The sequence below is a fragment of the Euprymna scolopes genome, chromosome 10 (assembly GCF_053919585.1).
Source record: "Euprymna scolopes isolate OS-2025 chromosome 10, ASM5391958v1, whole genome shotgun sequence".
In the NCBI taxonomy this organism is placed as follows: Eukaryota; Metazoa; Mollusca; class Cephalopoda; order Sepiida; family Sepiolidae; genus Euprymna; species Euprymna scolopes.
In genome coordinates, this window is record NC_136491.1 from 120,613,012 (window position 1) to 120,628,417 (window position 15,406).

Consider the following 15,406-nt stretch of genomic DNA (forward strand, 5'->3'; position numbering starts at 1 on the left):
TCCCCCTCAAAAGTGTGATACCAAATAGCTGAGAAGGGTCAAGGAGGATGGAAAGACCGAGGAGAAAGCGCTGACCAGACCTCCGCTGGACAATCTAAAGAGAACTGAGGCCTTGGGGAGGCTTAATGCCACTCAAATTCCAGTATAGACCAATGGCCGCTGCCAGCGAGAAATCAATGATGAGAGGCTGTTGGAATAACGCAAATTTATTTGCAAATGTTATCGAAGGAGGTGGAAAGTGCTGGACGTCTGGGGAGACTTGTTGTCACTCAGCTTCCAGGAAACATCACTGATTTTTCAATCAGACCATTGATGACGTGTGAAAGCTCCTTGTGAGCCAATAATAATAATAATAATAATAATAATAATAATAATAATAATACCACTAACAACAACAACAACAATAATAATAATAATAATAATAATAACACTAACACCAATAAGTATAATAATAATAATAACAACAACAATAATAACAATAATAATAATAATAACACTAACAACAACAACAATAACAACAATAATAATAATAACAATAATAATAATAACAACAACAATAATAATAATAATAACAATAATAATAACACTAACAACAACAACAATAATAATAACAATAATAATAATCATAATAATAATAATAATAATAATAATAATAATAATAATAATAATAATATGCAATACAAATACAAAACAGAACTTTTGAAAGCAATGAAAAACAATTTTATCAGAACGTGAATCGAGGAAAAAAAAAAACCCCGGCAGATACAAAACATTTCTGCAGCCATATATGAGAACAACCTCGAGACCACAATAACGATGCCAAATGGATGAACGACACGAAAAAAGAATTCCAAGAAATTGTAGAAAAAAGAGAAACAAAAAATTGAAATTTGGAGATTAGGATTGATAAGTTGTATTATTTGGATTATTCTGACTACTGTTCTCAACCTGGTTATTATTTTCAGAAAGTGTCCCCCGATCTTCTTCAGATGTATACTGTCGAATTCGGGAATCTTTCTATCAAACTCCGCAATCTGAACAGAATTTCAAACGAAACCTTTTATCTAATCCACGTGGGTAATGTGCTTTTGTATTCTTAGTAACGCCCGCAAAGACCGTGACGTAACAGATAAAGTACTAAAATACTAAATACCGGTGATTGTAAGAATTCAATTGCGAATCACTTAAGACTTCTACTCGGTCAGGGCTGACAGAAAAAGAGCATGCTAACCCAATGAATTAAATAAAAGTTCCGTTCAGAATTTCGTAAAAATTCTCGAGTTCCACATAAAGATTCCCGAATCGACAAAATACACCTTAAGAAGGTCGAGGTTAAATTAGTCAAAACGTTGTGAAAATAACACTCAAAATGGTAATAATATTTCGAATAATCAAACTTCGAAAAAATATACCTGAAGAAAATCGGAGTTTACATCGGCAGAAACGTTGCAAGAAAACTAGTCCGAATAATCAAAATAATACAGTATGTTATGTATTGAATTGCATTGTTTATTGATGCTATTGATTGCGCATATAACATACATAACAAGCGATTATTTAATCCCCGAGGCTGGATATAATCAAAGAATGCCCTGATACCCGTACATGTTTCATTTTTCACTTTGCGGTACTTATTTGTTTACATTCGGACTAAATATTATCCACGTGAACAATAGAACCAATAAAAAGCACATTAATGTTGTATAGCCGAGGATGGGGTACCCAGGGCAAACAATACGAATAATATTATCCTGGATATTGAACTCGGACGCAGCCGAATCGAATGTCAAATGGACTGAGCAAGAGCAATTGCCTGTCGAACAAAACAGTAACAATTAAACGAATTGAAATCACGGCAAAAAGTCACCGAATACTAATAAAAACAAGGAAAACTGGACGAAATGACAGTTGTGTTTTTGACTGAACCGTAAATACTTGCATTCCAACGACGCTACTAAATTCAACATCCGTTTTCTCTCTCTCTGGCCATGTCACGCGGCGACCGTCAAATAAAGCCGGCTGTTTTATAAACGAACGTTTTTCATTTTTTTTTGTTCAGACGTACATTAACACATAACACAAACAGATATTTCTGTTTAGAAATAAGTTTAAAACTTTATAACTAAGATCCTGGGAAACCTTTTTTATTTTACTATTAGTTCGATAAAACATGTAAAGTTTGTGTCAATGAATTTGCTATTTGTTTATTGCAGTGTTTTTTTTATTATCTATTTAACGAGAAAAGTGTCAAGTAAGATGTCTAGACAGAATAGTGGTTTGGCCGACGGAGCAAATCAATGTTTGTTCCGGATCAGAACAAGTTAGATTTATTTACATTTTGGATATAAAGGTATTGTTTTCCCTGGAAGTAGATATTAGCAAACAAAAAGAAGATACTTACCACTGATGGGAGACGTTTCATTGGCCGATGATTTGCCTAAAAATAAAAGAAAGAGGGTTTGAAGTAAAAAAAGAAAGAACATTTAATGCGTGAAAATGACAAACATTAATGGTTGCGATAAAAAATTCACTTTATAGTATCAAGAAAATTTACGTTCACATAGAAACACACATATACATATTCATTTGAGAAAAACGTATGCACAACTTCATATACACAAATATGCACGTACACACACATATGGCGCTGGTTTCAAAAGTAAAGCCTCCAATTTTTTAAGGAAGAAAGGTCAAGCGCTACGAAACGCCTGCTAGTTAAATTATAAATGGCAAAAATTGATCTGTGAAACGAACACATATTTGTATAATAAGATATTTTTCTGTGATTTATTTCAATTTAAAGTTCGTCGCCTCTAAAAACACCCTCTCTCTCTATATATATATGTATATACTAGCAGGGAGACCCGACGTTGCCCGGGAATGAATGAGGATCAACGAATATTTCACTCTCACATATTTCATTATCATCGAAATCGGTAATATCGCTAATTTTTCAATCTATCCCTCAGTAACTTAGTCCACGATACATTGTAGTCTACATTGCACTGCAGAGAACCTACTGTTAATGTTATAAAATTATTTTTATATAATAGCTTGAATTACAGTTTAAAATGCAAACATCAAGTATCATGGTTTAATTGTGCTCCAAACAGAAATATTTATTTTGGACGCGCCCATGTCATATCAAAGAACTTACTGTTGATTTAATATGCCGGACCTTTCTACTTGTGCGATGATAATGGCTTGAATTAAACTGCAACAGTAAACTATCATGGTTAAATTATCAGAAACATTCATTTCGAACACGCCCCTGTCATATCAAAGAGACTACTGTTTATTTTATATGCCAGGCTTTTCTGCTAGTGCAGTAATAAAACTTCTAAAATGCACTTCTGATGTTAGGCTTTTTTAAGGTGTTGACTTTAGTTAAAATCGCCTGTTTTTTTCTTTCGTCGGATTTTTTCAATTATCGATTATCTATATTCATCAAAGACATTCCGATACAAAATCTAAGAACACTGGCAGGCACATAGATACATTTGTGTGAAATTAAAAGAAAATTGACCCAGCTGTTTAGGAATAAATAGGAAACGAACACTTAAGCACACAGAGATAAAGTTCCTTATATATATATATATATATATATATATATATATATGCGGAGGCGTTTGATAATTGAATGATGATATATTTGTTTGTTCTTAGAAATTACTTTTGCAAATGACAGTGCGTAATTATTCATCACAAATCTAACATGTTATTTTAGTTTTCGTTTTCTCCCGCTTCTTATTCATCGTCCGTAAAATTACTATGATTAACCATTCTAATTGAAGCTGATGACAACGCCATTCGTCACCCGCCATTAATTCTCCTGCTTTTATTAATCAATTCTATTGCTTGTTGATTGCGCGCAGCAAATAAGCAAACAAGTGCAGATTGATCCCAACTCAAACAAAACTCTTTGCAAATATCCGTTTGGAATTCGCGATCAAATATTTTCTATATGAGAACTATATAGATGGCAATCATCCAAGAAAAAAACGTTACAAAAGATTTCAAACATTTGTTGGAGGTTCTCCCTCAATAGGACAACGCCCATTAAGATAGACCTAAAGATACGCTGTTTAAATTGATACACACGCACACGCACACACGTGTGCATTTAAGAAAATTATATGATGACGGATAAAAATTTACATTATTTATTGCATTATCAAATGATTAAAAAAAGGATATACAATAGATGTTGTTTCGTAATTCATGGAGTTTAGAAAATTTACATTTTTCTCAGCAGATGAAGTAAATGGTAGTCTAAAAGCGAAATATTTCTGGAACAGTATAAAAATCAAAACTTTTAAATTGGGCGTTTAATGTTGCATGAGTGAGAAATAAAGTAGAATCTTAAATCTATATAAATAAAACGTAAGATTTATGCGTGCGTGTACCTGTCTCTGTATAAATATTTAACCGATAAACTCTTAAACTACTGGTTATATAACACTGAAATTAACAGTAAAATAGTATTCATACACCAAGTATTGTTTATAACGAGTAAAATCTTTGGATGAATGAATAACGCGTACAGAAATCGGCAACTTGAAATGCAAAATGTTCATTTCAACTTGCCGACATATTTGTATTTCTTTCTACGTATGCCCAAATTCAATTAATTTCAAAAGTCGTTTGATATTAAATCTTTCTTACAGGTCCTTCGATAGCTACATCGATAGGAAACGCGGTTGGAACGCTAAATATTATAGTTTTGATTCTAGCTGATGGCGCCTAAGTCATTAAAAAAAACCTTTCAAATCACTACTCTATATTATGTACAATATAATATTCAATTAATAATTGGTTCTGTGGTAATAAATATGAAATCTGCATCAATCAAAATATAATCAAGCATATTTTACAACTCGGTTCATTGGTATACAAATACAAGTTAATTGTAAATTCGGTCTGTAATTTTTTTGTAGATAGCATGGAACTTGAAAACTTAGAAACTGCAATCGTGGAACCTTATTGTGTGAGTAGAGAAAAAAAGGTTGTAATCCGTAATGAATTAATGCTATGAATAAAATATTGAGCACCCCTTTCAAGAGAGGATTTATTTGAAAATACTCAGATTTTCAAATTTCAATTTTCTACTAATATGGTGTTCAAAAAGTTACTGAAGAGTTTTGAACTTAAAAAGATTCTCAGATTTTCAAATTTCAATTTTCTACTAATATATATATATATATATATATATATATATATATATATATATATATATATATATATATATATATATATATAAAATATATTTGTAGTCATCGACATACCGTCCTGTTCCGTTGTATCACAACTCATCAGTGCTGCTAGACTAGCACCTCTCCCATATATATATGGTGTTCAAAAAGTTACTGAAGAGTTTTGAACTTAAATAGATTCTGTATTTTCGTGTAATTTTAACACTGACTGACATTGGGAAATTTTTATCAAAATGCAAAATTCAAACAATCTTTATTTATAAAAAACGATGTCTTTTAAATGCTGCCAATTTTCAGCTTCGCATGTTTGGGCTCTTTCGAAAACATTATTCATGACAGATTGCAGAATCTCTGGATTGTGATTTAACTTTCTTATTTCGTTCCTGATCTTTTCCTTCAATTTTTGCGCGGTTTGGGGTTTGTCAATATAGACTATTGTTAACATAGACTCTTTTTAAAGATATGCCCACAAGAAAAAGTCAGAGCTAGTCAAGTTTGGGGAAAAATAAACTTTTTGAGTCAAAAACAATTGACCCTTGATTTTGAAAAAACAATTTCACAACTTGCGTATGTTGTTCAATGCTATACTTATCTATAATTAATTTCCAAATATCATCTGTAAATATTATCTGCAAAATCGAGAAAAATAATTATTAATGGTAAAATGACAAAGATGTTAAACCTTTCAGTTACTTTTTGGACATCCTATATATATATATATATATATATATATATATATATATATATATATATATATATATATATACTAGCCGATTTTCCCGAGCTTTGCTACGGATATATTTGTATTACACAATACTAATTGGCATTCTTTTAATATTTATGTAATTACAGGTTCAAAACCAAAACTTCTAGGTAAACGACATTTCTTGTACCACTGGTAAAAATGTAAACGAAAGTTCTACGTTTCGTAGAAAAAAAACTGTACAGGTCCGTTTTTAGTTTGTGTTGCTCCCAAAAATGTAAATTAGGATTTTTGCGGATAAACTATGCTTGGTTGTGTATATAAAAAGTACCCCATTTTTAATAAAGGAAGGACTTTCACATAAAAATTTAATAAACAAAAGATACGGCAAAAATTGAATTACTCTTGTAAATCATATCTAAAAAATAGCACGGTTCGTAAACTGCAGAAGTACTAAACAGATAAAAACACCCGCATTTTTGTACTTCTGCAATTATTTTTCGTTGAGTGACGCTGAGACATAAAGCGACACCCCCTCCCCCCGAAAAAAACCATAATTATGTCGAAACTCTCCACACAAATATATATTATCAACTAAATCAATTACCCAGACAGGAAAACATAAGATCTTTCTCAAAAGAAAATCGAAGAAAAAAAAGTGAAAAAAAAAAAAAAACGCGTAGGAATATATCTGATATAAAAAGCATTACTTTACCTTGTTTCTTTTTCAAAGTATTATTGAAACGATAATAAAATTCAGACGGTCAAGTGAATAGTTGAAAAATGATTTTAAAATTGTCTGTAGGAAATAAATTTTAACCTTTTGGTAAACGTGCAATGAATCGACATTTATAGCCGAGACTTTAATAGAGGGCTAACGATTTAAAATATTTCGTCGAAAAATAAAATCATCCTTAGCCTAATTATTATTTTTTTTATCAATATTTGTAACTTTTACATTTACAGAAAATAAATAATTAAAACAAATCATTTTATCACCATATCTCTCGATTTGGTTAAAAACTATATCCGTTCATAGCCGGAAGTGAAATATCAGTGAAAATTACTTAAAATGTGCCAGTTTAGCAAATAGTACAAAATAACTTGAATTAAAATAATTTAAATAAATTAACTTTAAATAATACTCTTAAATAGGACAATTACATCAATTACATTACTATAATCAGTAATTTTAATTGAGCGAATTATTTAAAAAAGATTTTCTTTAATATAATATGCAAATTAGATTAGTTCTATTATGTACATTGCCTTCAATATAGTGTATATATATTGATCGTGATACTATTTATTTATATAGAAAATCTTATAGTAAATAAAATTTATATAGATAACCGTTTTCAGCAGGAAGTTTTGTATATATTAATCAAATTGTAAACAAACAGGCAGGATTACGGATTTATATATATATATATAATATATATATACAAAGCATGGCTGCTAAAAGATCAGACTCGTGCAGTAATTTTATTTTAAAATAAATATTTATTTATTTAAAAATAAAATAGAGATGAATTTGGAAAGCGTTGTAATGATTCAAAATGTATATTAAATCTTATGTACGTTACTAAATCTACCGACAAAGAAAACGTTTAGCTTCCGGGAAGTTCTCAAATCAGTGTTGCATGAATTCGGAAGCAGTAAGAAACACCTTTGTCTGTCGTTATAAGAATTTATAGATGTCAGCCCGAAGGCATCGTCAGTAAAATTAGCCTGTATGAAGAGCGTAGGCAGACTAATAGAAGAAGAAAATAAACGCAAAAAAATCAAAAAATAAACAAACAAAAATCAACACAAACAATAAAACAAAAAAAAAAACAAATACAAAAAAAACTTAACAAATAACTTAGACTTGTGCTTTCACAATCTATAAAAATATCTTTGTACAAACTTGTAGAAATAACTGAAACATGATTGTATGAAAAGTACCAGTAAACATGAAGGTAAATAGCGAATGCGTTGTTTGTTGACCCCGGAGGTAAACAGCCTGATTATTGGTCGTTTCTCGACTTGCATTCTTCAGATCTTGTGATTTAAATTCGTTGCGTTTTATTGTTTTGTTTATGTTCCCTATTTTAAAAAGATAGTTTTTATCTTTTCACAGAATAGCCTGTCTGTTGCGTATCTGTCTCTGCTCTATCGCTACTTTTATGGAGGGCGCTCGACTGAGCTCCAGTATTTGCCCTGCCCTCTCTAAAACAAATACTCGTCTAGCTACTACAACCGTGAAATTTTCCATCACTCGATCTGTGCGTAAAACTAAACGAAAATTTCATGAGCAGAGTTTCTTTCTTAGAACTGTCCGTCTGTAGAACATAATACTGTGGGGTTGCTTCTCAGCTGACTGTTACATGGTCATTTTCAAATCTAATATAAATAAGTTCCTGTCGATCTGTTTTCTTAAATAATCAGGCCCTACCAAAGTTCTACCATTACTGATCATCTACCTAACACTTATCATCTACCTAACACTTATCATCTACCTAACACTTATTAGCCCCTATTCTAAAGTGGCCTTCAAACCTTGATACACAATGGCTCGCAAGTAAATATCCTTGCAGAGGCTTTATTAGATATTTTCAAATAAAATTTGAAATCATGTTACTAAGTACAGCAATCTCAAATTTATTGGTAAATGTTTATGTTTCTTGCAGTTTTCATTATGGATTAAATTTATATTTAGATGGACTAAGTTTTGTCTCGAGTGACAATGAATGTCCATGTAAAAATATCTGCGGGTGTAAATGTGAAGCAAGGGTTGTGTAACGCTCAGCTACACCGCTTTCTTTGCCTGATTCCAATAACAAGAAGTCTAGAGTGACTCGTGAGAATGCCGAGATAAGCGGAGACCGCACACAGCAGCTGGTATCCCCAAATAGTCACCCATTTTAGTACTGACCAGGCTCAATGATGCTTAACTTAAATTTGAATAGTTTAATAGTATTTTTATAATTTTTATTATAAAATAATACTTATTACGAATAATAATAGTATAGATATCATGTTATTATTTTAATATTAACTTCGAAGTTAATTATAGTTAAATTATCCTTTTGTGTGGGAAAAAGAAATGATTTTAAAGGCTTCAATCACATAACGATGGCAATGGTTTGCAGAGGTTAGCCTATTTATTGTTTAATAATTTTATAAGGCATGTTGATTGCTATGTTTAATGTATCTGAATATGTTTAGACAGCTAAGAAGCATTAGCGTATCTGCTATTGCCAAATTAATTTTAACGTGTCGAAATGTTGTGATTACGTTGTTGCATTATTTTATTTCTGTTATTATTGTTTCTGTTCACAAGATATATGTTTTATCTCAGGAGTTAAGCTGCAATAGCGGACCTCACCGATTGCAGCTACCTTATTTTCTCTATTTATGTTCAACACTTTCCGAATGATTCTACCTTTTCCAACAAACAAGGTTTTTGTAAAATTTCTGCTGTTATTCCCAAATCCAACTTTTGCATCCATTTGTCAAAGCCTTTCGTCACCGATCTCAATGACCCCACTACAATAGGGATTGCCTTAACTTCTTTCAATTTCCAAATCCTAGCAATTTCATATTTCAAGTCGGAATAATTTGTGCACTTTTCCTCTTCCTTTTTCTCGATGTGCGTATCAAAGTGTTGTTGTTGTTTTTGTTATTGTTATTGTTATTATTATTATTATTTTTTCTCTTCTTCTTCTTCTTCTTCTTCTTCTTCTTATTATTATTATTATTCACATTTTGTGTCTGGCTATTGATATTGCCGATTTTACACTGATAGGCGGATCATAACAAATGGATACAGACTATCAGCGTTTTGTTTTCTTAGTCTTCCAACGGTTTTCCGCAAGATTCTGGCGATTCCCAACAATGCAGTCTTCTGAAGTTCTCCAACATTGCAATGGATTCCAATTTTCTCAATCCACTTGTCAAATCCTTTTGTTACACTCATCAGGGCTCCCATCACAATAGATACAACTATCTTCTTCAACTTCCACAATCTTTTTATTTCCCTTTTCAAGTCTTGATAATTTTCGACCTTATCTTTTTCTTCCATATTCACATTAACTAGCACTGCTATATCAATGAGTATTGTCTTGTGTTCCTTTTTCTGCAACAACACTAAATCTGATCTTCTTGCTTTAATCACATTGGGTATTCATACCTCAGAATAATTTCACATTATCGCTCTCCACCATTCCTTCTTCGCACCATTTTTCACTGCATTCCAACCCTTTTTTCTTGCATATATCCCAATGGACCTTTCCCGCAATACTTTCATGCCGTCTCTTGTATTACTTTTAAGCTAACTTTTCACAACTACTGGTGAGGTGTTGTACATTCTGACCTTTCTGTTCATAAAATCGAAATAGAGGACCTTCAGCTGTTTTATCAATGTGATACTTCGCATAATATGTCCAGAGCACCTGCTCTTGCGCGGCACATATTAGGTCACATTTTGACAACCATCGCCAGATTTTCCCTTGTCTACTGCCTTTGCCAGATCTCTATGGAACTGGCCATTTTCTTCTCGATCTACATGTCTTGAATTTTTTGCTCATTTATTACCTTAAATTTTTTGCTTCTTACGAGTTCGCTTTCTTGCAATTTTCGAATTCTGACACGCCCTTTATAAGCTTTTCCTTATTATTATTATTATTATTATTATTATTATTATTGGCTCACAAGGAGCTTTCAAACAGGTAATCAAAGATCTCTCCTTGGAAACAACCTGTGGTGTTCCCTGGAAGCTGAGTGACAACAAGTCTCCCCAGATTTCCGGTACTTTTCACTTCTTTCGATAACATTTGAAAATAAATTTGCATTATCGCAACAGCTATTTGCCATTGATTTCTCGTTGGCAGCGGCTATTGGTCTTCACTGGAATTTGAGGCAATGTCTCTCCAAGGTCACAGTTCTCTACGCACTTATCCAGCAGAGGTCTAGTCAGAGCTCTCTCCTCGGTTTATCTTTCCTCTTTGACTCTACTTGGCTATCCAGTCTCACACTTTTTTAAGAGGGGGGTAGCAATGTGATAATGGGGGGGGGATGGTGGTGGAGTTAGAGAACTTGTAAATATGTGGCTTCAATGTTCTTGGTTCCATGTAGAGCTTAATGTTTTGCTCTGGAGCAGTTTGTTTGGTCCGTGCTTGTTGCTCATGTGTGTTAGTTTCTACATTCAAGAGTTTTCCTTAATATTTCAGCTGTTTTCATTATTGTTGCACGTTGTATTTTTCCAGCCATTTCTCTGATTCCAATTTCTCCCATTTTTTTCAAAGTTTTTAAGAATTGTTCCTAGTGCGTCTACTATTCTGAGTATTATTTTGATTTTCTTCATTTTCTGCATCCCTTTCAGCTCTCTGGCTAGCTCTGTGCATTTGCTCCGTTTCTCCTTTCCTTTGATATTCACCCTGTGGTCAGCTGGAACAGCAAAGCCTACGATTTGACAGGACTTTTCTTTCTTAATTATTACAACATCCGGTCTTCTTGCTTGGATGGGTTTATCAGTTTGCATGTCCATGTCGCATAAGACTTTGTGATTCTCGTTTTCAAGTACTGTTTCCGGCTAATGTTTGGACCAATTGTCTGTGAGTTCGAGATACAGTTGTTTACATCATTCCCAGTGTACTGCCTTTCCCACTTGGTATTGTCTGTTCTTGTATTCCTTTTGGAACAGTTTGCTGCATTTACTTACTATATGGTTTATCATTTCGTCTCTTCGTCCACAGAGTCTGCATTTGCTGTTTTTTTGTTTTGTCGATCTTTGCTTTGATGTGGTTGGTTATTATCGAGTTATCTTGTGCTGCAGTTATTAGGGATTCAGTTTTCGGCTTATGTGTCTTTTTAGCATCCATGTTCAAGTGTTTTCGTTATTTTCATCTTTATGAATCTTCTGTGTAGTTGTTTTTCTTGCCATTTTTCTTTTCCTGGTCTTCTGATCGAGCTGTATCAGTTCTTCTTTGGTCCACCATATGAACTGTCCTGAGTATCTTATTTGTGATACTACCCATATATTTTTTTATTTTTTATTAGGTTTCTGCTATACAATTTAGTTTCTAGAAGTTTTCTTGTTCTCCTAAGGTATTCCTTTCCGATTCTCTCTTTCACGTCTGTGGCTTTCATCGTGTCTGCTTCCAGAACTCCCAAGTATTTATAGGCGTCTTGTTTCCCTAAAACACTCATCTCCGTTCGGTTGGGTAGTTCCATGCCTTCTGTTGTCTCCAGTTTTCCCTTTCTTATAACTAGTAGTGCGTACTTTTCCATAGCAAACTCCATTTGGATATCCTGACTGAAGATCCTAGTAGTGTTTATTAGTATCTCTAGTTCCTTTTCCGTCTTTGCAAAAAGTTTCAGGTCCTCCATGTACATCAGGTGGTTCATTTTTTTCCTCTGAATTAGAGAACTTGCACAACGAATCGTATCAGAGAACGTACCCTTTAGAGAACTGGCACTTTCAGTTCAGGGACACCATGGCTATGATGAACAGCAATGGTGATTAACACAATACTATTTTCTTTAGGAATATAAATTTAAATACTGAGATAAACTATGTGTTGAACCACGTGACATTTCCTCATATTATTGTGTATATTCTTATTCTTTATAAATTAGTTATTTTATCTTTAACTCATTTCCCTTGTCTATTTAGCGTGTTATCATTTTAGAGAACTTATAAGTATTTCTGTTGTTAGGTAAAGCTGTAGTTTCGTTAAAATTAGTAGTGCCCATTCTATTTACTTGTTTTCTATGAGAATATATCTCATAAAATAATTTCTAACCTTAGTTGTTATCAGCTCGCTTGCATTGCGACAAAAGTCCACGAAGACGGTATATATATATATATATATATATATATATATATATATATATATATATATATGTCTTATCGTCTATGTATTTCTGAAGCTGTTAAAATAATAACATTCCCTCAAAGTAAAAATGTGATATACAAAAAGCGAACTAATTTTCCAATGCAAGCATAAGGCAAAATACAAATTCAGTAACTTTACATTTACTTAGCCTTTATTAAATCCCGTAATCTACCTAATCGCCACTTTGAAATAACTTCTACATGTAATATAACATAAATAAGCGCACTTTTTGAGAAATTAACCCTTATTTCGTCCTTTACTATTTTCTCGTTTTCCTTCAACTTACTAGTCACTTTGTTTACCTACTCATTGTTCTCCTTTAATTTTCTGGAGCCTTCTTTAGGTTTGTATGTTTAATTATTTCCTTGACCTTTCCAAACTTTGTAAAAATGGGATTTGATATTTGCTTTCTATTTTTCTAATCCTGGGGGTTGTTTTGTATGCTATAGCTATCGCTGGCTTTGTTTTATTTGCACTTGGCTTATATTATTAACTTTATTATTATCTTTTATTTTATGTATATAATGATAATTATTTTCTGTATATATAGATAGATATAGATATGATTATATATATATATATATATATGTATTTCATCATTTTTATTATTTTTATTATTATTTTCTTTATTATTTGTATAATTATTTGTCATTATTTTATGTTTTATTTGTTAGTATTTACTTCTCTTATTATTATTATTATTATTATTATTATTATTTTCTTTATTATTTGTATAATTATTTGTCATTATTTTATGTTTTATTTGTTAGTATTTACTTCTCTTTTTCTTCTTCTTCTTCTTCTTCTTCTTATTATTATTATTATTATTATCGTCATCACCATTATCAGAATTCAAATGTTATTAAGATTGTGTCTATATGTTAACGAATACTTCTCTTTGCTTCTCTTTCTTCTCTCTGTACTTTTTTAACACATAACCTAAGCTCTCTAAGTCGTGAACGCTCAGCATCTAGTCTGTTTTTCTTTTTCTTTTTTTCTTTTTCTTTTCTTTTTCTTATTTCTTCATTCTTTTTTATACTTCTTTTCTTTTTTACTTCCGTTTCCGTTGTAATTTTATTTCCGTTGTTCTTTTGAAATTTTATTTTTCCATTATCACTTAAAACCATTATTACCGGTCAATGGAAATTGTTATGCCGTCTTAATTGTCCATAAAAGAAAATACTTTAACAGATTAAAATAATCTTTATTCCTCGACTGCTTGAAAACTGATTTTTCTACAAACCTGGATTACACATATTTAGATTATTACACATATTTTGGCTTACTAGACACATTTTGGATTTTAATTTGAATCTTCCGGATTCTCCTCATGGGAACATTGTCTCCTATTATATTTTCGTATCGATAATGTTTGACTTCTCCATATCTTTTTATCTGTTTTGTTTTTATCTTTGATTTTTAATTTACTCTTCTATTTAAAAAAAAATCCTCATTTTATGAACTCTTTGAAGAAATAGTATTTTTTTTTTTTACTATTTTTCATGCAATGTTGTTTCAATTAATGCCAGTACCAGCAAATCGATAGATTCGCTATAATATTAATTTGCTAATATCTTTCCTCTGATTAGAAGAACGCATTTCTTTGAAATTTCGCGGATTAACGAAATTTTAATATATCGTATAAATTCGTGTAAAATATATTTTTACACCCTTAAGTTTGTATTACTAGGCACACACGCACATATGTATATACATAAACACACACATAAACACACATTATACATATATATATATGTATGTATATATGCAGTTATTTCTCACATAGTAAAATTGCTCTAAAATTGTACACAATTGTTGATTCAGCGTTTATCTACAGAATTATTACAACATTTTCACGTGCTAGAACTGAACGTTTTCCTCATCTTAAATTAACCCTAATGGAGTTTTATCATGAGTTAAGTAATAAACTATAAGATTTGACTATAGCTTTTAACAAATCTACTAAAAATTAATTCTCATGTTAGATAAGAAGAAAAATAAACACACATCTAGTAATGGGCTATACAGAGGTTAGTAAGCTACTTAAATATAAGGTGATGTACGAGTGATGATAGTGATACTCCTTTGACTGAATGTGCTATGTTACCAGCTTCTCAGAGAATACTTCTTAGTCTTGCTGATAGTTAATTATAATGCTTATTATTATTTAGATAGAAAAATGTTATTGACGCGAAAAGTTATGTTTAAGAAGAATAAACATATTTACATTAAATAGTTTCCAGGAATGTAACTTGATGGATGAAATGTCATTTTGATAATTATGTTTTCACTAAGAATGTTATTAGGGAGTTTAAGAATTTAGCAGACAAAGAAAATAATAACCAAAATGATTTTGAGAAAAACAATGGGCGATGTGTTTTGATTCTTTAGTTACATGAGTGATGACCTAATGAATTTTAGATTTACATCTAGGAAGTTAGTTAAGTCAGTTTGTAACGAGAGTTGGCAATCGGAGGACGAGAGAGATGGTCAACGAATCGTGATGTTTCTAAAAGAGGATGGATAATTAAGATGCAGAACTCAAAATGGGGAAACATCGAAAAATAAAGGCTGTAAATATAAGCAAGGCTTCTGTTGCAAGAATCTTC

General features: G+C 31.6%; 1 protein-coding gene across 1 annotated transcript in view; it reads right to left on the minus strand.

Moving 5' to 3' along the window:
- Nucleotides 1–15,406, minus strand: part of LOC145286258 (low-density lipoprotein receptor-related protein 12-like) — a 925,334-nt gene that overhangs the window by 102,512 nt on the left and 807,416 nt on the right. The window contains exon 5 of the mRNA XM_080135079.1: nt 2,402–2,437. Coding sequence (XP_079991205.1) covers nt 2,402–2,437 — 36 coding nt within the window. The remainder of the gene's footprint in view (nt 1–2,401; nt 2,438–15,406) is intronic.